The sequence below is a fragment of the Natator depressus genome, chromosome 1, assembly GCF_965152275.1.
Source record: "Natator depressus isolate rNatDep1 chromosome 1, rNatDep2.hap1, whole genome shotgun sequence".
In the NCBI taxonomy this organism is placed as follows: domain Eukaryota; kingdom Metazoa; phylum Chordata; order Testudines; family Cheloniidae; genus Natator; species Natator depressus.
In genome coordinates this window covers 257,643,084-257,667,368 of record NC_134234.1, presented here as the reverse complement: position 1 = coordinate 257,667,368, position 24,285 = coordinate 257,643,084, and the positions used below count along the sequence as shown (strand labels likewise).

General features: G+C 51.4%; 2 protein-coding genes across 3 annotated transcripts in view; one reads left to right on the top strand and one right to left on the bottom strand.

Annotated features, from left to right (window-relative positions):
- RANGAP1 (Ran GTPase activating protein 1) overlaps window positions 1–10,151 on the top strand; it is a 28,810-nt gene extending 18,659 nt beyond the window's left edge. For both annotated transcript variants that reach the window (XM_074941680.1, XM_074941681.1), the window contains exons 15-16: window positions 1,721–1,842; window positions 6,646–10,151. In XM_074941680.1, the coding sequence (XP_074797781.1) occupies window positions 1,721–1,842; window positions 6,646–6,715 (192 nt within the window). In that variant the 3' untranslated portion in view covers window positions 6,716–10,151. The remainder of the gene's footprint in view (window positions 1–1,720; window positions 1,843–6,645) is intronic.
- LOC141980446 (uncharacterized) lies at window positions 9,299–24,125 on the bottom strand. Its single transcript, XM_074941679.1, has 7 exons — window positions 24,054–24,125; window positions 20,534–20,727; window positions 18,605–18,629; window positions 17,655–17,778; window positions 15,058–15,503; window positions 14,129–14,727; window positions 9,299–12,295 (listed from the first exon to the last, which is right to left on the bottom strand). The coding sequence occupies exons 5-7, from the start codon at window positions 15,494–15,496 to the stop codon at window positions 11,429–11,431; spliced, it is 1,905 nt and encodes a 634-aa protein (XP_074797780.1). The 5' UTR covers window positions 15,497–15,503; window positions 17,655–17,778; window positions 18,605–18,629; window positions 20,534–20,727; window positions 24,054–24,125; the 3' UTR covers window positions 9,299–11,428.
- Between the last annotated feature and the right edge of the window lie 160 nt (window positions 24,126–24,285).

Here is a 24,285-nt window from a genome sequence, read left to right as displayed (position 1 = left end):
TCCCACGAGGCCCAGTCTAGTTTTCTAGTCTTCTGCTCCATGGACAGGTTTTTTTCTTTCCCATCCTGCATCAGATTGCAATCACTCTGAATATGCTGAGGTGAATTGGAGGGTAGAACTTTCTTGGGGCTGGGCTTTGAAGTAGAGAATTGAATTGGGGAGCAGTGTCAACAGTCAAGTTCTCTCTTGGCTGACCAGTTGTTGCTTGTGATCCATGTGTGTCTGTGGCTCAGGTTTGGGGTGGAGAGGGAGGCTGTTTCCATACTTTTTTTGCTCTAGACTTGAAGCAATAGCTAGGGCCATACAAACAAAATACACTTTCAGTGCACCAAATGCAAAGGGATCCACTCGGGAACAGGGAATGCAGGGCAGACTCTGTATCCTGGAAAGCAGTGATCCTGAACAGGATAGAGGAGTTGTGGTGGACACGCGACTCAACATGAGCTCCCAGTGCAATGCTGTGGCAAAAAGGGCTAGAGTGATCCTTGCTGTATCAATGGGGGAGCGGAGGTAGGGAGGTGACTTTATTTGTGTATACAGCATTGGTGAGACCGTCCGTGGAATACTGCGTATGCTTCTGGTGCCAGCATTTTAAAAAGGGTGTTAAAAATTGGAGAGGGTGCAGAAAAGAACCACAAATGATTCAAGGGCTGGAGAAAGTGTCTTATATTGAGAAACTTGAAGAGCTCAATCCTAGCTTATCAAAAAGAAGACGGAGAGGAGACTTGAAACATGTACAAGTACCTTGATAGGGAGGGAGAAAACACTGGGCACGGAGGGGCTCTTAAATTCAGTGATGAGAGGCTAACAGGAACCCGTGGCTGGAAATGAGACAGACAGTGCGCCTTGTTTCTAGTTTGAATTTAACAGTGAGGGTGATTATCCATTAGGTCAAACTCCCAAGGGAACTGGTGGATACTCCATCTCTTGGTGTCCTCCGATCAAGACCCTTGGCCTTTCTGGGAGACACGCTTTAGCCAGTTAAGTTATTGGGCTCCATCCAGGGGCTATTGGGTGAAATACTGTGGCCTGTGATAAATGAGTTGTTGGACTAGGAGAGCTAATGGTCCCTTCTGGCTTTAAACTTAGAATCAATTTTGGGAGTGACTGAAAACAACATGCTTGGGTGAGAGAGGGGCATACAAGAGGGAATAACTGCCCCCTTGGATCTAGCAGGAACTGTCGGCTTCCTTCTCAGCTGAAGGAAGGGTCCTGGCAGGGTGTCTGTGCAGAGGAAGGTCTGGAAGAAACATGCATGTGCTCTGTCTAAATTTCTTGCACCTCACAAGACTGTCAAGCCATAATTGAAACAAACTGGAGTCTTTGTGATGCTTTTGTTTGAGACATTCCCCTTTGGGTTGATTGCTCATCTCCTAAATAACCCACTGTGTATAACACAGGAGCCAGCTCTCCCCCATTGCTGCTGAGGGGAAGGCTAATTCCAGCAAAGAATTCGATAGCTGTGTGAATAACCATAGCATCTATTGTGATGTAAACTAAGATGATCTCCAGAACTAGTCCTTTCCATGACTTACCACGGAAGCTGAGTCTCAGCTGGAGTCAGACTTCTCCCTTTTTGCGTGCGTTGCGCTGTGGAGGTTTGCTTGCATTTTATAGGGGTTGGTCAGTCAGACAGCATGCTGGATTAGATGGAGGGATGACTGCATTTGGTGTGGCAGTCGCAATGTTCCTGATTTTTCTGTCCTTCCCCATCTGACAGAGTGAAGAAAAGATCAAGGCTGTCCCAAGCCTCTATGGCCCTCTGATGACCCTGAACCATATGGTCCAGCAGGATTATTTCCCCAAATCCCTGGCCCCAGTTCTCCTGGCCTTCGTGACAAAGTGAGTATTGCACCTTGCCAAGCAGTCCTGTTCTACAGGAAGTTAGATACATCTGCATATGGTTGAGTTAAAAAGAAAAATACATTCTCTTCCCTTCCTGCCTCTAGTGGGCAGGGGTTCTAGAATAAAAATGCGAACAGCTTAAAGGAAAGCTGTTCCTATCTTGCTTAGTCCAACAGTCAAAGCTTACAAGGTAAGAAGCACTGATCACGAGGAATGAACTGGGAAACTGACTTTCTTAAACTTGGTTTTAAAACTGGCGTTTATGCAGAGGCAGCCCAAAGGAAGACTAGGATCTAGTTTCCAGCCACAAGTTTAATGAGTTAAAAGGACACTGCTGAATCAGATTTAGCCCCAAATGTATATCTTGGCCGTTACAAAAGTAACGTCCAAGATTAATGTTAAAGTTTTCATGACTTCAAGTTCCAAAGGAAACTTCTTGAATTCCCATGCACTGCAGCTGCGCATGAACGCTGCAGTGTTGATAGGGCGGGAGAGCTGGGAAATGAAAACGAAATTGACAAGTCTGTTATCTTTGGAGAGAACTCTAAAGATCATGAATAGTGAAAATGTTAAGCCTTGTTCCTTTTTTTAAAATTCTCTTTTAATACTAAAAATATTTCTTATAACACAGATAAAAGCAATGCTTCTTAGATTAAGTCAGTTTTAACTTTAGTTTCCTTCTAATAATTATGCAAATGTTGTTTAAAATCATTAAAAGGGAAAGTCTTAAATTTAGCCCTGGGGCAAAGTTACAGATTGATAGGGCATTGGTCTCCAGAGCTATTCTCTCTCCCGCTTCCCCCACTGCCCACTCCCAACAAGTCAACCATGGAAGCACAGTGGAAACTGAATGTTTGTATAGAACTTAGAAAAACCAAACCAATGAGTCCCCATGCACTCTGTTGCTGTAGATATGTCTCTTCACTAGTGGAGAGGGAAACTGAGTCAGAAAGGCTGTGACTTGCCAAATCAACACACAGTTAGGATCCATGTCAGGGAGTTTGGTGAGTTTCTTAACCTGATTATATCATGTTCAGTCTGCACTGAACAGTGGACATCTTTTTAAACAAATTCCATAATCAAGCTAAGACTTTGGGCAGGTGTAAAGCTAAAATTGGTCAGGCACGGTATTAATTGCGTGTATTCCCAAAACACTCGGAGGCTGTCATGAAGATGAGGATCCCATTGTGCTGGGCACCATACAAATGCATAGAAAGACATTGTCTTAAAAGTTTGTGTCCCTTTCGCAGCCTTTTGTAGGTTGTGCACGCTTATAAATAGCTGGCCTTGCTTAATAGCTGAACTGAAGGGCTGATAGTTAACTGGTTGACTTCTAGCTGTCACAGCAGAGATGTGAAGGTGGAGACAGCTGGCCTTGCAGATCAGTTCAGGGGCTCATTCCACCTGCAAAGGACAGTATGGCTATAGCTGCAGAGGTAGCTGTATACGAAGCTGCCAAAGGGTGGTCAAACCTGGCTCCTGTAGCAGTATTGCAGACTTGGGGGGGAGGTGGGGCAGGCTAAAACTCGAGTTCCTGATTCCCGACCTAAAGGGGAGAGACTATGCGAGCTATTCACATCTCTCCTGCAAACATGTGCTGTGCGCTGTTGTTGCAGTCCGCAAAGGAAGGATGAGGAAATGGGGCTGGTAGTAGTTCCTGCTGAAGGGGGCAGGATGTAATAAACAAGCTGCCGTAGCAGTCCCGTCTGTTAGCTCTCTTCCCTTCCCCCAGAGCCTGACCTGTAGCTCTGTTCACCACCTTTCTGGCTCTGAAGCAGCCCCTCCCCAAGTAAAGAAGAGCGGGAACTGTGCTGTCCCCAAGCCCCCAGATCACTGGACCCGTCTGCACTATTTAAACGAAATGTTCAAGGGAGAGGTGTTCCCATCCCAGACCTGCCAGCCTTGTGCTACTGCTGTGACAAAAACATGTCTAAGTAAAACTGACCTGGACAATGGGCCACGCTGGGGACTCCTTGTAACATTCACTTCTAGTGATTTGCTGTGGAGTCAGGTGCACAATTAACGGGCTCTTCCTCCAGCCTAATCTCTGACTCGACAGTGTCCGGTGGCTGCGTACACTGAGGAGTTCATTCACAGCACGCTCTGCCCTGGATGTGGATGTGGGTACACCCCTCTCTTAGGCTGTGGGCCAGAAGTTAACCCTATGTGTTGCTCTCTGAGCTGTGCCCATAGCGCACCAAGCACAGTGGCAGCCATGATTTTGCTGCATTTAGATCAGTGATTCTCCACCGATTTACCTTTGTGGGCCGCATATGCAGCTCTCTCCGTATTATGTGGCCACATCCACACTATATACATACGTACATACTGTATGGCCCTGAGGATCTCACATGGGCTGCAGCTGTGGGCTGATAGGGCTGTAAGCGGGCTGTGGGTTGAGAACCACTGATCTAGATGTTTGGGTACCTCAGTGACAGGCTTGGTATAGATAGGTGGCGCTTCCAGAGTGAAAACGTGGCCCCATTGATGTCAGGAGTTTTGCCATTGGCTGCAGCACAACTTTGTGTAAGAATGGGGGAGAGAAGAAGTCTGGTTTTTCTGGGGGGAGAGGAGGAGGTGGCGAGGGGAGGGGAAGAAGCTAGAGGGAGGAATGTGTGTGTCTTACAGTGATATAATGTCAAATCATAAAACAGCCTAGTGACTTTTGCAAAGGAAATGTCTTAACATATGGTGAGAGCAAAAGGAAAAAACAAGCTAGTACCAAAGCTGCAGAGTCAAGCAGTTAAGTCATGCCATTGTCCAAGTGAAAGCTTCCTTCCCAATGCTAATCTACGGTGGGCGGTAATACGGGGGGGATGTGCAACATGGCAAGAGAGCACTTTTTTGCTGCTTCAGGGCTTGCTTTCTCTGCCTTAACACCTCATGCCCCGGCTGTGGGGGTTAGAGGGAATCGGGAGCTATGCAGCTGAAAGCTTTGCAGGGTTCTCTAGTAATTTGCTATGTTCCTTCAGCTGCTCCTGCAGTCAAACCTTGTGTGTCCAAAGGGCTTCACCAAAGCTCTTGGTAATCCAAGGTCATCTGTGTCCCCTGTTTGCCTGGAGCTCAGATGCTGAGGAGCTTGTCCTGTTCCTGTCCAAAATTAACGGGTTGGTCCAGCTCACTACAGAGCCAACTTTTGCTCATTGGAGTGCTCAGGTAACAGCCTTGGTCAGCTTCCTTTGGGAATCTAGTAAGCCCCTTCAGCTCATTGGCCTGAGCTTCCATGGTACATGAATCCAAGCAGCTCTCCTGGCCTTGTTAAACTATCAGCTCTTTTGTAATGGGCTTGTGGAGTTACAAAGTTCCTGTGAGCTGCTTCGGTCAAAGCAGATGTCGCGTACTGTGTCTCCAAGCTCCATTACTGCTCAGTAGGAGAAGTTATAAATGCCCGCAGCCAGCGCCCTCTGGACTCTGTGGGTGAGGAATTGGCCACAGAACTTGCTCAGGGTGACAGAATTTTTCCTTTTAGATCGTTTCTAGCTTTACAATCGTTGAGTAAGAGAACCTCAAAAAAAAAAAAAATGTGTAGTGAGTGTAAGCGATGCCCATCTGACTCTGCAAAGGGCCTGAATGCCGTGGCTCTGATCATCTCAGATGGAGGTGCTGAGGGCTGGTTCTCTGCCCGGAATTTCTGATTTCCCACCCCCCACAGCTGCTGCAGACTTCATTAGCTGGCTACAGTCAGGCTCCCACCATTTTGTTGTGTGTCCCTGCTCTGCTGGGGTTTGTCTGTGGCTGCCTCTCTCAGCTCCTTTCCCCACAAGAGGAAACTGATTATGTACAGTGTATGCACCCTTCACTATTCTGTAGAACCAGGCTGCAGGGAGCCCAAGGTAGGATCCAGCTGAGGAGAAGGGGGAGCCTTAGAAGTGCAGGCTTGAGCAGCAGAGGTTCAGGGAACTCGGATACAGTTCACTTCACTAGTTCAAGATCCCTCCTGTCTCGTGCACAAGACCTGGAAAGGAGATTCCAAGTTAAGCCCCACACATAACATCATAGCTGAGGCCTGCAGGGCTGGGCTGGCTGGAGAACACAGTGAAAAAATCCATAATCCAAAGTCATGTAATGAATTGTACATCAGCGAGCATCGTCAGCAATGAACCAGTTGGGGGCAGGAAGGATGGGAATGAAGGGTAGGGCATGGAGATGCAATCCATTAGCAGTGCTGCAGAATTTGGTCCATTGGATTGCAGAGAAAACAGGGTCCTGTCTCTCACCAAATACCTCGACGTGCACAGCTTAGCAACAAGGAAATGCTGCTCAGTCCCAGATTTCAACATTTCCGGCTTCATTTGAAACCCGCTTCTCCCTCAGATGGAGCACGGCACATATTGCTGTTCTGTCACGGGGGGAAGGGAGCTGGTCAGAATGTTTTTCATTGGTGGTATTGGATTCAAGTTCTTCAGGAAAACATCACCTTGGGCCAATCAATCCTCATGCTTCAGGGCACCAGTAGATCACCTGCATAATACAGTGTGACACAATTCACTGCACTGGGTGTGGGGGGGGTATTTTCCTCTGAACCAGCTAGCCTTGGCCACTGCCTGAGGTGGGATTCAGGCCTAGACGGAGCAATAGGCTGATTCAGTGCAGCGATTCCTATACCTCGTCTGACCCTGTCTCTGAATAAGAATGAAATCCCTTTCAGGTAAATACTCCAGCCAGCTGACTCTTGAGTTCCTGGCACCGTACTGTGCCAGTGAGTCCCTGAACTCATGGAGAACTGGCATTCAGTGAGTCAAAGTGCAGTCAGGGGGCAGCTTTTAAATGAACTTTTTGTCTTCTCCCCTCTCTCTACAGACCCAACCGTGCTTTGGATTCCTGCTCCTTTGCCCGCCACATGCTGCTGCAAACCCTCCACCAGCTGTAGTAGAACCGCGACTCTGCCCCTTCCCCCTCCTAGGACTTTTATCGGCGAGAGCTCTTAGCCAGCTGGCGGGCGAGGATGTCAGCACCCATGGAAACATGCTGTCCGTCTCTCACAGGGATGTCCGTCCTCCCTTCTGCTTTAACAAACTCGGAGGAATCCTGCTGATATTTTTTTACTTTGTTTTTCCATTTTTTAATTGAAGGCCCCTCTTCCAATGGGCAGGCAGCTGTGCCAGAACTAGTCCTCCTGGGGCTCTTCATTGCTCTCCATGAATTGGAAAGAGGGCCCCATTAAACGCAACGCTGCTGGAAGGGGTTGTGCCCAAGCTACCGTCTTGCAGAGGGTGCTGGACAGGGGCTTTCTCTGCAGCAGCAGCAGCTGAACCAAGCCGGGCTTTTGCATGGTGCTGTGGCTTCCATCTCCTGCTGCCCTGGGCCATGCACCTGGAAATTGCAGCAGTAGTGTTGCTTCTCCAGGGTTATCAAATTGCCCAGCTGCCTCCTGCTGCTCCAGGCTTGGGAGAGGGGGATGCTCCCCACTGCTCTCGTATTCCTAATCTAACTGGGAGAGGGGTCCTGTGTGGCCCATCTGTATTTTAATCTGCTAATCCCTTGCTGTGCTAGAGTGGAGCTTCCTCCGGTAGGGCTGGCCCTGGTGGTCTTTGCCTGTTCATTGTGATATTGCCATAGCCTGCCTGCCTTCCCCTACCCCCACTTCCCAATTAAAATAGGCTTGGTTTAGAAATGAGTAGAATCAGCTGAATCCTGGAGGGGGGTCCATGTTCAGCACTCACCCCAAGGGGAGCAGTAAAGAAAGAAGGGGATCGGCACCTGGGGCCTGGAATACTTTCCTGGCAGATCATCTCAGGGCTAGGAACTGCAAACTTAGCAGCTTCAGTGCCAAGAATTAGCTGAGGGTCTCTAAGCATGTTAAAATATGGGTGAGGGTTCTGCACCCACAAATGACACTGCAGGTCTGAATTTTTCCTGTTGACTGGCACTCCACCTCACCCTACATACGCACATTGAAGTTTGGGGAAAGGGTATGGATGGGTTCCTGGTTCATGGGGGTAGTAAAGGAGAGAAGGAGATGTCCTAGTTTAAAGTTTACTCAGCTCATTCTCCAACCTTCTTCCCTGCTCCCCAGTCACCTTATTACTCACAGTAGTGCAGTTATGGGAGTTTTGCCAGAAATCTTTGCCATGGAAAGGGGGGCAAGGAGCCTCTTCACTTCTAGCACTGCTGATAAGGGACCATCTTGGCCTGAAAAGCACTGCTGCCTCTGAGGGGAGTGGCTGTAATTTGATTGCTGATGAGCAGCACAGTCTGCCAAGGGGGGCAAGGAGCCTCTCCACTCTCACCCCATCAAACCCACCCCTCCCCCTGCAGCGAGCCTCAGAAAATACAGGTGTCTGGCAGTGGGGCCTGTAGGTCAATATATTTGGGCTCTGGGTGTCAAATGCAGAAGGGGGAGAGTGAGAAATTGAATGATCTTTATTTCCTACTAGACTAGAGCTATTACATCTCCCTGCAAGCGGTCTGTCCTCCCCTGGCTTGAGGCAGCCACAACTCACCCTGGTGCAGGACCGAGGGGAGGTGCCTGGTATTTTCTCAGAGAAGCAAGAGGAATTCTAGGTTAATTCTCGGCTAAGGCTCTAGGAGTTCTCCACATGTTGCCTCCCCTGTCCGTGAGCCTGAGACAGAGTCCAGATATCAGGGAGTTCAGCCTCCATGGCCTGTGGCTAAGGCTAACAGGCTGCTGGCACAGGTTTATTTGAACATGGCTACTCGGTCATTGGAGCAGCATCTTCCTATGCTGGAAGGCTGGGCTCCAGCTAAACACGAATGGCACCATATTGCTGGCATGTAAAATTAATGTCATAGAGTTTTAAAATTAAGGGCTGGGGGAAGCTGACAGGTGCGGCGGAGCGGATGGTTTGGGCAGCCACATTCCTTGGGGGAGGAGTTGTTAAAGTGGCTACTCTATATCCTCGTAAAGAGGAGAGGGTAGAAGTTGATAATGTACTGGTGGGAACTGAGAAATAAAGGCAAAAGTCCTATTCAGTTACAGCACGTGAAGACAGACAACTAAATATGGAATGCAGTGTTGTAGCCAGTCCCAGGACTTTAGCAAGACAGGGTGGGTGAGGTCATAGCATTTATTGGACCAGCTTTGGTTGGTGAGAGAGAGAAGCTTTCAAGATGCTTGAACGCCTCTCACCAACCGAAGCTGGTATGGAACCGCTTCCATAAGAGGAGAGATGAAAAAGACTGAGTGCGGATGTGATAGCGGTCTGTAAAGGCACGACTGGTGTGCAGAAAGTGTTATTTACCCTTTCACATAACACGGGGTCACCCAATGAAATTAATAGGCAGCAGGTTTCAAATGAACAAAAAAGTATTTCACACAACACACAGTCGACCTGTGGCAGTTGTTGACAAGGGATGTTGTGAAGGGCAAAAGTATAACTGGGTTCAAAAAAACTAGATAGGTTCATGGACTCTAGGTCCCACAATGGCTATTAGCCAAGAGGGGCAGGGATGCAACTCCATGCTCTGGGTGGCCCTAAATCTCTGACCGCTAGACGCTGGGACTGGACGACAAGGGATGATAAATTGCCCTGGTCTGTTCGCTCCTTCCGAAGCAACTGGCACCAGCCGCTGTCAGAAGACAGGCTACTGGGCTTGACGGAGCATTGATCTGACTCCTATGGCCGTTCTTACGGCCACCCGCTCCCCTGAGGCTGCTGCTGAGTCTCATCCAATTGTGCCTTTTGGACACTACCAATGCATGCTGGCCCCCAACTGGTGCCCTGGAGTGGAGAGTGTCTGTGTCCCTTCACCAGTTCCAAACTCTGTCTAAGCAGCTGTTCTTACGCCCCGCTCATCTAACAACAGACGAGCCACACAGCTGGATGAACTGGTTTTACTGAGTGCTTTATTAGTCCAGCAAACCAAGCATACCACAGAGGGAAGGTAGAGGTGTACCATTGAGGCCACAGTGCTCTCCAGGAGCCCAGGTGGGTGATACATCACTTCTTTCTGAAGGGAGGAGGGAGTGGCTAGTAGCAAAAGATCAGGACTTTGCCTGTAGACAAAGGGGAGATGAATGATGAGGGTTTTGTCCTGTTTGTTTATAGATTAATGGAGAGTAAAGATGAAATAAGATGACACCTTGTCTGTCTGCCCCACACGGTTTCAGAGTGCTACACCCAATTGCTTTGTGGCACTGAGCAAGCCACTCACCGTCCGCCTCATTTTCCCCGTTTGTCAAGGGTTAGTGACACAGCGCAGGTGGGCAGGAGGAAGGAAGAATGTTGCTTAGGTGCTTTGGAAATAAAATGTGCTAGAAAGGCCTTCACCACTTTGCTTGGGAGATTATGCCACAGCTTCCTACACTTCATGGGCCGGGGGCAAGTCCAATGCAATCGGAAGTGGCATAGAGTCTGGAAGAGGCTCAAATGCTGTTCAAGAGTGAGAATGAAATGTGTGGGCCAGGCCAATGCCCAATGGTCGGGAAGGGGGGGTGCAAACAGCGCTGGCAGAGAGGAGAGCAGAGCAAGGTCAGTATTTTCCAGCATTCTGCGTGCCCCTCCAGCTGCTTTAGGAAGACGCCTTGGTTGAAAGAAGGCATTCGTGCGGAGTGAGAGAGGGGCCTTTGCCCCAGGTCATGGGCACCCTTCAAAGCACAGAATGGAAAATAAGATTTTTTTTTTTTTTAGCTTGGAAGCAATGCATTTAAAGCCTCCCCACCCCCACCTTTATTTTGGACAAAATGGAACGTTCAAAAACCTGCACCGAGACAGCGGCGGGGCTGGGTGTGTGGGAAGGTTAAATGCTACCACCAAAGGACAGTGACTGTCAGCTTTGAACGGCTTGTTTGGCCTGGAATTCACATCCTCCGTGATGTCAGGGGTCTAGACGCACCAACTGACCTGAGCCCTGTACTGCACCAGAAACACAATTCCTTCCTTGCTCCCCCCATCGCGTAGCACCCGGCTCCCCTCCCCAGCCTTTCACAGGGGCTAGGCAGGACTGGTGCAAATTCCTTCTCTGCTCCTGTGGCTCCCTCCTGGCCTTCACTAGGCCTCAGCTCTGGTCAAACTTGAGCTGCAAACATCTTTTCTGCCTTCCCCCTTCTCTGGGTCCTTCTTATGTCCACCCCACCCCCCCGGGTGCAAAACTACACGCCAAAACAGCGAGAGAGAGAGCTGCTTTTTTGGGATGGGGGTGGCAGAAGCTGCGAACAATCCCCAGGGAGGAGGAACTGACTCCAAAAGCATGTTCTCCTGAGATTTCCAGTCCAGCTTTGCTATAAATAGCAACCCCCTAGCCATGTAGAGGTTGCCTGTCAAATGGAAACCAGTCACCAACCCTGCCTTTCTATATCACCCCTGGCTGTGAAAGGCTTTGTGAATCACAGGGGTGCCGCAATGGAGATCCCGCTTCTCAAAACTATTTATGTGAGGCAAGAGGCTGTGCACGACCCTCCCTGGAGAGTCTCTGCGGGGGGCATGGACTGGGTTGGATAAAAGGGGCCCTAAGCCACAGGCTTTTCCCATCTCAGTTTTCTATGGCTCTGCTTTATTGTCCATGTCAGTCACAAGGGGCGGATACAGAACTGTCCGGTTTACTCCTTGGGGCTCTATGGGTGAGTGGCAGACCTCACTGGGCAATTTCTGCTCAGCCGTGGGATGCCAGGGAGCAGTTAGAATCACAGAGTCACATACGTGGGTGTGGATGTGAGCCTGGGTGGGGCAGACATGGTGCCGTCTACTTTCTCCTCTGGCCACCGACTGGCAGCTGTCACATAACTGTGCCAGTCCTCATCCTCCATGCTCTCGTCAACTGGGTCTGTGGTCATCTTGGCTTGGTTGCTGCTCCTGCGATGACGGGGTGACCCATCTTCATCATAGTAGCGCTGGAATTGGATCGGCCGTGTCCGCAGCCTGTAGGTGACGGCCAGGGCCAGTGCTGCGAGTGCTAGGAGAGCGACGGCAACACCGAAGCCCACGGCCGAGTGACTGTGGCCAAGTGGGGCGTGCACGGGCTGTGCATCACTAGGAAGGCCGGCAGTGCGCTCTGCTTTGCACTGCCGGGCGGCAGGGGCCTGGCACTCCAGCAGATTCTCATTCTGGGGGATGACGCAGACTCTGTACTCAGTCCCCGTGCGGAGATCGTGGAGCGTCACCTCGGCCAACCCTCCCGCCACCCGCAGCACCTGCTCATCCTGGCCAGCCGTGTACCGCACCTCAAATTGGTCGTGGTCACCCGAGAAAGCCCAGGCAACCACCAGGGAAGTGTCGCCCTTCGTCCTGATGCTGACGCTGCTGATGTGGTCTGCCAAGCATGGGTCCCACCTATCCAGCACACGGTGAAGGGAGGTAGCTGAGTGCATGGTGGAGCTGGGGAGCCTCCTTGTGGTGGTCAGGGTGGTGGAGGTCGTGGTGCTGGCTGTGGTAGCAGCCCGTGGGAGAGGTATGTCTCTGGACAGAGCAATGGCCGTGAGTGTATTCATGTTCTCAGAGGGGCTGAGGGTGGTGGAGTCCGTCCCAAACGGCGGGCAAGTCAGCTTCTGTAACTGGGCAAGGGGGGAAAAAAACTCACATGAGAGAGAATCGTCTCTTCTGTTTCTTTAAGGCCTGGATGAAGCACCAGCAGGGATAACTCCTCCCCACTGACAGGCAGAGGCTTCTGGGAGGGAACAGCCCAGCCATCCTGCACCTCAATCCCAGACAGGGGTGGGAGATTATTTTGAGGGGTTTAGGACAGGAAGTGGAGAATGCCTGATCCAATTAAAACTGTAGTGGGGGGATTGGTGAGACTGGAAGGATATAAATTACCCAGGTTAGAATTGTCCCAGGACACCAAGCTAATACCGCAAAAACAACGAGGAGTCTGGTGGCACCTTAAAGACTAACAGATTTATTTGGGCATAAGATTTCGTGGGTAAAAAACCCCACTTCTTCAGATGCATGGAGTGACTAACAAATAAATCTGTTAGTCTTTAAGGTGCCACCAGACTCCTCGTTGTTTTTATGGATACAGACTAACACAGCTACCCCTCTGATATAAGCTAATACCTCTTACACAATCAGTCCGGGGGTCTTTTATGGGCAAGAATGTCAGTGTGGCTCTGTTTTTGGGTGACCACATGTCTCGGAACCAGGACTGGCTCAGTTTCCAGGGCCTGTCCCAACCTGCCAGTGGCATTTTGTCCTGTTTCTGGAAACAACTCTGGTCCCCTGAGGAGACCACCAGCCAACTGAGCTGGGAAAGCTGACAGCAGGTTGAACGGCTGTGGCCCAGCTTCCCCCAGGCAGAGGCAGATACCAGGAGAGGTGTCTGTGTGCTGTCCACCTCCCCTGCACTTCAGGTGAACAGCGGATGCAGGACACGGAAGGAGAGGTGTGAGGGGAGGGACAGGCTGAGACTGAATGTGACAGGATGAAGAAGGGTGTGGCAGAGAGAGGAAATGGGAGATAGGAAGGGAAGAGCTGTGCTGGTCTTTGCATTAAGCCAACATGAACTTGTATTTGAACAATTCTATTATTTTTATTCACGCCTCACATAAAGTGGGAACCAGAGCCGGCCATAAGCTGCGTCCAGCTCCGAGCGCTGACACCCAGCGCCTTCTGCACTGCATGATGGCCTCTGCGGCCACACCCTAACCCAGCAGCCCCGGCTGCTCCCCACAAGAGCTAGGGAGAGCGGGGGAAGCAAGAAAGAGAGGAGGGGGAGAGAGAGGGTCTGAGTAGAGGAGAAAGGGAGGAAATGAAGACAAAAAACCACAGTAAATAGAGCGTGCATCTGCTTCTTTCTTCCCTTCACCAGCTGCCAAACCCATCCTGTATGCACCTTCCTGATTCCCCTCCCACTCCAACCACTGAAACATGTGAATGCCATGCCAGGCCTACCTATTAACACACATCCCAACAGCTTTCTGATTTTCTGTGACCTCCCCAGCCCCTCCACCCAAAAGCACTACCTCCCAGCAGGCAGTGCTGTGGGGGCCGTGGCTATCTCACAGCCCCAAGGGTCACGGAGCTGCTATCAGCTGCAATCAGGGGAGATCTTCAACTCTGCGGAAGGGGCCCGTGTTTTCAAGCTAAAGGACCGAGTTTCAGCTCCCCAGGGGAATGGGGCATATTTAAGTAACTGTCTGTTGTCTGCAGCGCATGGAACTGTCCGTGTCCCATCCGCATACTGGCCAGGCCTCACCCTGCCGTGAGATCTGCAAGGGCATTGGTTACATCGGCCCTCTCCCTTTTAAAGTATTGGTGCCATGAACAATGGCTCCCTTCCCAGCGCTCCCAGCCCTTGGGCCGAAGGGGGAAGAGACTTGGACTGGAAATCCTGTGTGCCCCGGCCCCAGCCCACCACTTTCATGTATTCTGGAACCACAGGCCATTACCTCTATGTCCACCAGGAGCTGTCCCTGTAGTGCCCCCGGAGAGCTGCATTCCACGGGGCTGCGTTCTTTCCGGAGCACCTTCTTCTGCCAGGTGCGGAGCCAGATCAGGTTGCAGTCACAGCGCCAGTTGTTCCCAGTCAGATACAGAGTGGAGAGCGACCTCAGGGAGGACAGAGGCGGGAGCGACTCCAGGCTGTTGTTCCTCAGGCTCAGCAGCTCCAGCCAGCGGAGCCTGGTGAAAGCCAAGGAGGTGATCTTCTCCAGGGCCAGGCTGTCCAGGAACAGCTGCCTTAGGGAGCGAAGCCTCCTCCCAAAGGAGAGAGATGTCAGCTTCCGGATGGGGTTACCACTCAGCTGCAGAGTGGAGAGTGTGGAAGAGGTGCGGATGGCCGCAGGCACGCTCGCCAGCTGGTTCCCGTCTAGGCTGAGGGCCCGCAGGCTGCCTGGGAGGGCTTTGCTGGACACATTGGTAATATGGTTCGCGCTCAGGTAGAGCCGACGCAGCCGCGGGAGGCCGTGAAGGGCTTGTTCAGAGAGCTCCAGCAGCAGGTTGTTACTCAGATCCAGGACACTGAGCTGCTTCAGGGAAGAGAACCCACCTGAGAGAGAGAGAGAGAGACCCATCCAGGTCAAGCCAATATCAAATGTTCTGTGCTTCAATAATCTCTGATCATGAGGCCCCTCCGCTCCCCCAGCCCTGAGTTACCCCTCCCATTTTCCCCTGGCTAAAAGGAGGTGCTGACTTGATATCATGGACATGCAGGACCCGTCTGTGGCAGTTCTGGCCCCCATTCTCTCAGCAGTGTGGGGCTTCAGGAGACCGACAGCTTGGGACAGGGATTAGTAGAAAAGAGGCATGGGGCTGGTAATGCTGGTTGCTCAGGTAGCCGGCTCATAGTGGTGCTGGGGGCCTATCCATCCAGAAATACCTGGCGGGAGGTGAGCAATCTGATTGTGCTCCAGGTGCAGGAAGATCAGATTTGTCAGATTCTCAAAGACACCCTCTGGGACCTGCTCCAGGAGGTTGTTGTCCAGGTGGAGATGGTACAGATTCTTGACCCCCTGAAAAGCCCCAGGCTCAATCCGGTGGATGCCACTGCTGCCAAGGTAAATGCTGCTGATCTCAGCCAGCTCTGGGAAGAAGCCTGCTGAGAGGGTGCTGAACTGGTTGTGCTGTAGGTCGAGCTCCACGGTGGCATTGGGAATACCAGGGGGAAGAGAGGATAAGCTGGCATTGGGGCACCGGACAAACCACTGGGAGAAGAAGCAGGAGCAGTTCACAGGGCACTGAGCATTGCCTGGGAGCTGTGTGTTGGCCATGACTGGAATCCACAGCAGAACAAGGACCATAATCCAGAGCCTCGACATAGCGTCTCTGTTTGCAAGACAAGGCAGGCAGCGAGTGAAACAGATGCATACATATTGTAAAAGGCCTGGGAACAGGATAGATCACATCTTGTCCACACCTCCCTGAGACTGTCCTTCCCTATGCTATATTCTCCAGGGAATTTGTCCAGACCACTCTTAAATTACCCACTGTCCACAGAGGACTATTCCACAGCCCAGCAGATCTCACTGTTAGGAGATGTAATATAATGTAGCCAACGTGCTCCTATCACTCCAAGTTTAATAAACCTTTGAATCAATCTGAACAGTTCTTAGCCCTTTTGTTTTTACCCCACTGATGGTTTACGTGCTTGTCATCTCACTCCACTTTGGCTGAGCTACAGGAATACTGTTATTTTAAATCTTCTCTTAGGTCATTTCCTGAAGCCCCTTTGTGGATTTTAGATCATCTTCTCTGGATTCCCACCACTTTATTAATACGCTTCTGTTACCAAGAGCTAGCAGAGAATGAAGTTCTCAGAACCAGTGACATGGCTCATCTGCTACCAGCTGCATGTGACGATGTCCTGTGGGGGTCCTGCCTCAGCGCAGGGGGCTGCACTAGATGACCTCTCAAGCTCCCTTCTAGTCTTACATTTCTATGTGGCAGACCCATAGGAACAAAGGAACTGCTGAAACCAGATCAGACCATTGCTCCATCCTGTCTGGTATCCTGCCTCCAACCGTGGCCAGAACCAGATGTTTCCAGTGCCACAGTCTAAGGACACACTGTTCTTTGTCAGCAGCTGCTATAGTGTCAAAGACTCATAGACTTTAAGGCCAGAAGGGACCATCATGATCATCTAGTCTGACTTCCTGCACATTGCAGGCCACAGAACCTCACCCCACTCACTCCTGTAATAGACTGATCCTTAACCTCTGGCTGAGTTACTGAAGTCCTCAAATCATGATTTAAAGACTTCAAGTTACAGAGAATCCATCATTACTCTGCAGAGGAAGGTGAAAACCTCCACAGGGTCTCTGCCAATCTGACCTGGGGGAAAATTCCTTCCTGAACCCAAATATGGTGATTAGTTAGACTCTGAGCATATGGGCAAGACCCACCAGCCAGACACCTAGGAAATAATTCTCTGTAGTAACTCAGAGCCCTCCCCATCTAGCGTCCCATCACCGGTCATTGGGGATATTTATAATGGCAGATGCAACTGGGCCATATGCCATTCTAGGCAAGCTCATTATACCATTCCTCCATACACTTATCAAGCTCGGTGTTGAAGCCAGTTAGGTTTTTTGCCTCCACTGCTCCCCTCAGAAGGCTGTTCCAGAACGTCACTGCTCTGATTGTTAGAAACCTGCATCTAATTTCAAGCCTAAACTTATTGATGGCCAGTTTATATCCATTTATGCTTATGCCAGCATTGGCCCTTAACTTAAATAACTCCGCTCCCTCCGTGGTGTGTATCCCTCTGATGTATTTATAGAGAGCAGTCATATCTCCCCTCAGCTTTCATTTGGTTAGGCTAAACAAGCCAAGCTCTAAGTCTCCTCTCAAAAGGTAGCTTTTCTGTTCCTCGGATCATCCTGGTAGCTCTTCTCTGCACCTGTTCCAGTTTGAATTCATCCTTCTTAAACATGGGAGACCAGAACTGCACACAGTATTCCAGGTGAGGTCTCACCAGTGCCTTGTATAATGGCAGTAACACTTCCCTGTCTCTACCAGAAATACCTTGTCTGATGCATCCTAGGACTGCATTAGCCTTTTTCTCGGCCACATCACACTGGTGGCTCATAGTCACCCTGTGATCAACCAATACACCCTGGTCGTTCTCCTCCTCTGTCATTTTCTCCTGAAATGTTCTGAATAGAAGCTGGTCACCTCACCGCCCCTAGGGATCAACTCTGTGCCACTCAGCAGACCTGGCTTTGATTCCTACTCTCCTGACCCAGAGCAGGCCCAATGCCCGAACTGGTTTCTACCCTGCCATGAGGAAGATCCAGGGTTGACTCCCAGTTGCCCTGAGCCCTCCCAGGGGACACTGCTGTGCCAGAGAGGAGACTCAAATTTCATTTCTGCTGCCCGGAGTCGGGCAGACCAGGGGCACTCCAGAAATCAGCGCGGTGGCCGACACTTACTGCTCTGGGCTCCCACTTTGGGAGAGCGGGGGATTAGGCTTCTCACCTCTGATGATATTTTGTTCCAAAAGTTTGGAGGGTTTCTAGGGCTTCAAGTGGTCTGGAATAATCACCAGGTCTGGCTTTGGCTGGCAATGGATTTTCACCAGTTCATACCAACATCCTCCTTCCTGCCAGGGCGACAGGACAACATGGTGAAAGAGGAGCACAGACAGTCAGATCGGCTCTACGGTTGGGTAGCTTTATCTTTCGCTGTTCTGCCTTCTTTTATTCTCTTCTCACCCCGTTCTGCCTCCATGTGCCTCTGCCCTCTGATTTCCATTCCGCTCTACTTCCTCCTCTCCCTCTGGATTCCCTCCCGCTCCCAGGGCGACAGACTCAGGCGGTGTCAATCCACCTTCCTACCGGGAAGGCAACGGCTTTACACCACCAAAGGATCTGGCCCCCACTCTCTCTCTGACTGCTCCTGTTGCTTTCCTCCCAGTTCTCTCTGCCCTGGTCTTGCTCCCTTTCCTTCTCCTCCAAGGCAGGGGGACACTCTCTCTCCCGTCTCCTCCTGAATCAAGTTTGTGTAGCCCAAAGCCGAGGGAGCAAACAGGAACGGCCGAGAGCCTGGGCTTCCTCCTTTTGTTCACTCATGACAAAATTGACTTCTAGAAAAACACTGACTCGGCAATCTGACCGGCAGGAAACGCAGCCCTGCGGTCTCCCCCGCCCCGATTTCCTTGGTTAAGGGTGGCTACAGTCAGGGGAGTCTACACTGGAACATGGCCCCTTCTGGCTGGATAGCTCCATGTCCCAGCTGCCGCCAGGCTCTGCCCTGCTGGGCCCTGCAGAGTCGGTGCCGCTGGAGCAGAGGGGGTGGATTCTGCACTGCCGGCGCAGTCCTGACTGGCAGAATCCCTCGCCCTGGTGGGCATGGCAGGGAGAGCAGAGCAACGCCCAGGGTGCTGAGGGAGGAGCTGGTAGAACCATTATCATGGTCGGAGCTGTAACCTGAACCCACTGGAGCTGGAGGTTCCTGCGAGGGGAAACAAACAGGGGACCTCAGGATGATGTTCCTGATCAAATCACTTCTCTCCCTGCACCACTAACCACCCCCGGGCATCAGCAATATAATCCTCCAAGAACGGGGTGTCTGAGATCATCTCTCCTCCCCTCCCCAGCAGCCCTTTACTCATCACTGGATTTAGCTGCTTGAACCGATGGGAAACTGATGCCCTAGGATGCTCATCTCACACCCTCCAATGGGTCTCTATATGCACACCAAGGACATCCAGATTCCTAAACACGGCTGCGGTGCCCCATGTGCCAGATTCTGGTGTTAGTTACACCAGTTTGCAGTTATGCCACCAACATCCGTGGAGTTACTCTGGACTCACACCAGCATCACTGAGACCCAGGCCCCGTTTGATACATGCCCTGTGCTTTGCAGGAAGGCCCTCAAACCCACCAGACTTTATGATGGTGCAAACCACCCATCACAGCTTGTTCTTTTCCTGTTATGTTCTGTTTTATTTAGTGTAGAATGAAAAGCTCATTCCTAAAAGAAGCCACCGTTCTTGACTGCAGACAGCCCTTAGCCAGAGTGATGATTGTGCCACTTGGGTGCAGGGGTTAAAGTATAGGGGGACGCAGAGCTACCCCCCCCCCCGCTATATCAGAGGGAGAACTCCCCCCTCTTCCTTAGCTGGTGCAGGGCAACCCCCTCTTTCCGTTTCAATAGACTGTAACTGCTGCTTGGGCACCTGGAGCGTTCTGCCCTGTCCCGTGGAATCTCGCTGCCCTCTCTGTCTGTCTTGGTAACAGAAGTGGGGTGGTGGAGTTAATGTGTAGCAGCCCTCTGCCCTGACAAGCTCAAAGCAAGCGGGAAAAAAGGAGTGGCTAGTTACTCTCTCTCTCACTCGCCAGCCCTTCTCCACCCGAGGCTCAGCCATCACTCCTGGCACTGGCTGCTGCTGAATCTGCCACGTGATGAGCGGAGGCTGTTTGCTCAGTCCTAGGGGCCAGGCTGGGGACACGATGAAAAAAGAAAAAAACAATACCCCCTTCCTATTCTGCGCTGGTGACCCTGCGTGCAGCTCCCTGGGACGAGGAGACCAGCGTGTCCGTCTGAGAAACACGGGCCCGGGGGGCACTGAGGCCACGGCCAGCCAGAGTGTGGCCCCACCCTCCACTACAGCCACGCGCACAGAGGTGCTCAACGTTTCACGGCCCCGAAGATGTCCCTGTTCTGCCCATAGGGCACAGCCAGCTCTAAACAGGCTAATCCTCTGGCTCTCATCGCTCTGCACCTTGCCCATCAGCGGGAGTCTGTGCACTCTCCCCCTCTCCACACTCTGCATGTCGCCACCCAGCACCTCTCCCCGTCTACCTCTGCTGAGCATGACTCCCTCCTACCAATCCCCTCTTCCTCCTCCAGATGTTGTCTCTTTCACTCTTCCCCAGCATGTGGCTCTCTCCCCATCTGCTTTCTCTCTTTAACCTGGGAGCCTGATCCTGTAGCCATTCTACCTGGGAAACTCCCACTGGGCCTCCGCATTAGACCCAGGATGTGTCTCTCCCCCACCCCCTCTCTGGGCGTGAGTCTGTTGCTTGTTCTGAGTTGATTGTCTCCTATGTTACTGGCAGCTCTATGGGGCAGTTCTGTTCCTCTGTGGAGCTCCAGGCTCATCTGTAAGTGATTACTGATGGTGTAGGAACAGGTTCCTCTGGGGCTGCACATTTGTGCTCCCATCTAGCCTCCGATTTCGCTTGCTTTCTGCCAGAAGTGCTTGCTCTGCGTTTAGCAAAATAACCCATTTGCAGCAGCTATTTCCAAATGCAAAGCATTTCTCATCAGCTCTGCCCTGCCTCCACGGGGCTCCCCCTACCCCTTCACTGACGAAGACACTCAACATCGCTGGCGCTTTCCATCTCCCTTACCTGTCCTCAGAGGCAGCTCTGCTGGGGGGTATTTGCTGCGCAGCTCCAGTGCTTTAGCCCTTCTCCAAACACCCCATACGCTGTGGAGCGATTGTCCTGGTGACTCTTCCCCCTTTCAGCTCAAATGCATCCAACAAGTCACATAACCTGACGGAGGAAGCGGTGCTAGGACATGAGTTGTTTCCTCCTATTGTCTGCAGGGAGAAAGGACACAGATGAGCTGGAGAAAGTAGAGGCACCAAAAAAAAAAATATATATATATATAGCCACAAAGTTTGGAACCCTGCATGCATCAGTGTTTGAAACACCTGAACCTGCCCGGCCCTCCTTCAGGCCTTTTGTCCCTCTCTGCATTAGGAAACGAGCCAGGTTTGGAAACCATTTTCTAACCTGGCTCCTTCACTTGCCCCTGGAGCAAACGAGAATGTGGTTAGCTGGCCTGTGCAGATCACACCAAACCGGGTTCGTGGCTGATTCCGAAAGCATATTCCGGGCCGGCTTCCACCAGCCCAAGAGATAGCATCCTCTCTTCTCATCGCTGAGCCTCGCCATCCAGGCCTCTGCTACCTCCAGGCTGGACTGCTGCTGCTGTGCTCTCCCTGGGGCTAACCTCTCAAGGTCAGTGATGGTCTTCAGGCCATCTGGTACCTTTGGTGGTGCCAAATTTGACTGGCCTACTGGTGAGGCAGGGCAGACTGGCAGGAGCATATTACGCCTGAGCTCTGATCCCTGCACTGGCAGCCAGTGCTCTGCCAAGTGAAAACCAAGGTGCTGGTCCCCGTCTATAAAGCCTGAAATGGCCACACCCCAGTAGGCACAGAGCTCCTGTGATGTCCCACCAAGTCCAAAAGTTTTGGCTCTTTGTCCATATCGTGAAACTTGTGGGCACGGGGGAGCAGAGAGATGTCCCTAGCCAACTCCTTGCCTCTGGCGTTTTCTCCTGCTGGGAGCACGTCTGAGTTTGTTGAGGCTTTGCGTGAAATGCGGTTTCCAAAATCTCCGGTCTGGCTCATAGCAGCTTCACAAACTGGTACCTTCCCCTGGAGGTTACATCATGTGCTGTAGAACCTAAGCTTAAAAAGTGAAGTCAGACTGGATATGAACTGAGGCAGCAGTGCCTTCCTGACATCAGGCCTGAGAGAAATATCAGCTGCCCCCATCATCTCAAGAGGGTGTGCGCGCTGAAGCCTCATAATGATCATTTGACTGTCAACAGCGTTGTTCACAATTTCGTATCAGAGGCAAGAGAATCACATGATGAAGGTTTCCGCAATCTCCTGCAAATGGCATCTCAGTTTGGTATCACAGGCAGACAGGTTGTAGATGGAGCTTATTTTTTCCAATCTGACATCTGTTTAGCTGACTGGCTTGGTTTGCTCCCTGCTTGACACTGCAGAACAGATGCTTCCCTTTCTGGAACTGTATTTGTGACGGTACATCTACCTGGTGAAGTGCACACAGATGAGACGACTGTGCTGGAGTCAGCATCTGCAATAATTCAGGCAGGAAATTACTTGGATTCCCATCTTGTGGAATCTGGTGTCTCTAGGCGGTTGTGGTGAGGGGGGCTGGAGAACAGGCAGCCTCTGGGTCCCTTAATACGGTCTGTATCATGGAATTGTCCTGAAGCAAACTTTCAAAAAGGTGACAGCCCGATTTGATCCCTGTCCTACTAGAAATTAACCTGAGCCCTCCACACACAAGGGCCCTTGAACTGCCACAGGAAAGCAGCAAGTTTGAGGCTCTACTGACCTGTGGCTGGCTCAAAACCGGAGACCTAAACGGTCATTCTGTCCCCCCGCAAAAGCTGGTTTTAAGCTGCTGCGCAATCGCAAGGCATCCCTGCCACCCCACTCTCAAAGGAGGGCTTAATCCAGCTTTAAGATGGCCACCTTTCCTTTTCAGAACAAAGGGTATGATCCTGCAACAGCCTCATTCACACAAGGAGTCCTAGCAAAGCCAAAGGGCTTGCCAAGTGAGGGCTACTCCCGTAGGGCAGAGGTCACAGGGGCAGGTAGGCTGGGGCATGTGTCGCTTAGAAGGACACGGGCCTAACGTTTAGCACAAGCCGCTCCTATTTTGCTTGGATCAAAGAGCAGTAGCAACAGCATCGGCTGGCTCCTGCAGCCATCCAACCCACACAAAGAAGCCAGTGTCATTGGGAGAGCAAGGAGGGGCAGGCCCTCCAAGGCTGAGGTCTGTGAGGAGGACAGAAAAGGCCACAGTCTTGTGTGTCTCCTCCCTGCACAGAAATCCTCCTCCCTTCACCCCACTCCCCGCTGTGTGCACAGGAAGGAGAGACTCCGCTGCACAGTGGAAAATTCCACCCTCCTCTCCCCAGCACACATAACATTTACATTAAAAACAAGTTTCCTGTGTTTCTCTTTCCTGTGTCCCACTGCCCAGCGTTTGCTGCCGAACGTATCCAGGGCAGTCTCTGCCCCTGTCCCTCTGCAACGCGGCTTTTTGTTGTTCAATTCAAACAGGAGCAGAGTTTTAGCTCAGCCATTCCGCGCACTGGTTCAAGGACAATCCTTTCCCGAGGATCTCTCAGATGGAGTCTGGCCCAGCAAGACAATTAAAACTCCGTACCCAGCTGCAAACCAGCGTGATCCAAGATCTGAGCAACCCTACAATAATAATACAACATGCACAGTCCAAATCTCCGGGGCAATCAGGCACTAAACATTGAGCCTGCTCCTGCAGCTCTTACACAAACAGCCACATCTGAGTCAGTGGGACCACTCAGGTGAGGAAGACGTGCAACAATGTGGCCCACTAGCTGGTCCAGCTCGTGACCCAGAGCCCAGCCCTGCCCTCACTGGGCCCAGATGGGAGCAGTATCAGGCCCTGACATAGTGGTATGGCCGCCTTCTGATCCGCAGGCAGAGAGGTCTGCGCTGCCGGAGCCGGGAGTTCTATTGCCGATGATCACAACATCTGGCTCTGCACGCTGTGGTCACCTGAATGTTTTAATGATCCCCACAGAGCAGTACTTTGCGCTCCTGTTAGAAAGACAGCCCCCCTTTCAGGTGACCACAGCTACATGTTTGCCATCCTCACTCTCCTTACAAAACTCATGGGGCGCATTGAGCAAGGCGCCTACCTGGAGAGTTGAAGCATCTCCCCTCCAGCAAGTCCTCACTCACACAAGCCTAGGAACCAGAGTCCGGTCCAGAAGACCCAGTGCTGATGTTCATTCAGACAGACTAGGGTGGGGCACCAGAAGTAGACCCCTGATCCTGCAAATAGATGCACTAGCCCTGCCTCTCGATGTGGGATTCCATTGTCTCTGGGGACTCCTGCACCCACACAGAATCCCACTGACGTCAATGTGACGCCATAACGGCACAGGGGTATGTGCTAATGCATCCATTAAGGAGGATCAGGGACTTAAACAGCCTAGACATTTGCTGGTGAGAAATCAGCATTTTCCTTTATGAAAATTACATTTCAACATTTTTCTGAAAAAGGCTTAAATGCAAATTCTCCACCAACTGAATAATCCAGGGCATTGTACCTGACTGGCAGGAGTCTGAGCAGCACAATGGGGTGACAGCTAAAACTCTGCAAAGTAATGGCCTGTTCCCGAGAAGTGCAGAGAACAAGCAACTTCCACTGGAATCAGACAATATCAGTTTCGCAGCAAGTCACTGGATCAGGGCCCTGGAAGATTTAAAAGAAAGAAACAAAAAAAGATGGCAGAGTTATGTTCCTAAGCTCTCGCTAGGCAGAGGGTCCTCGCACAGATT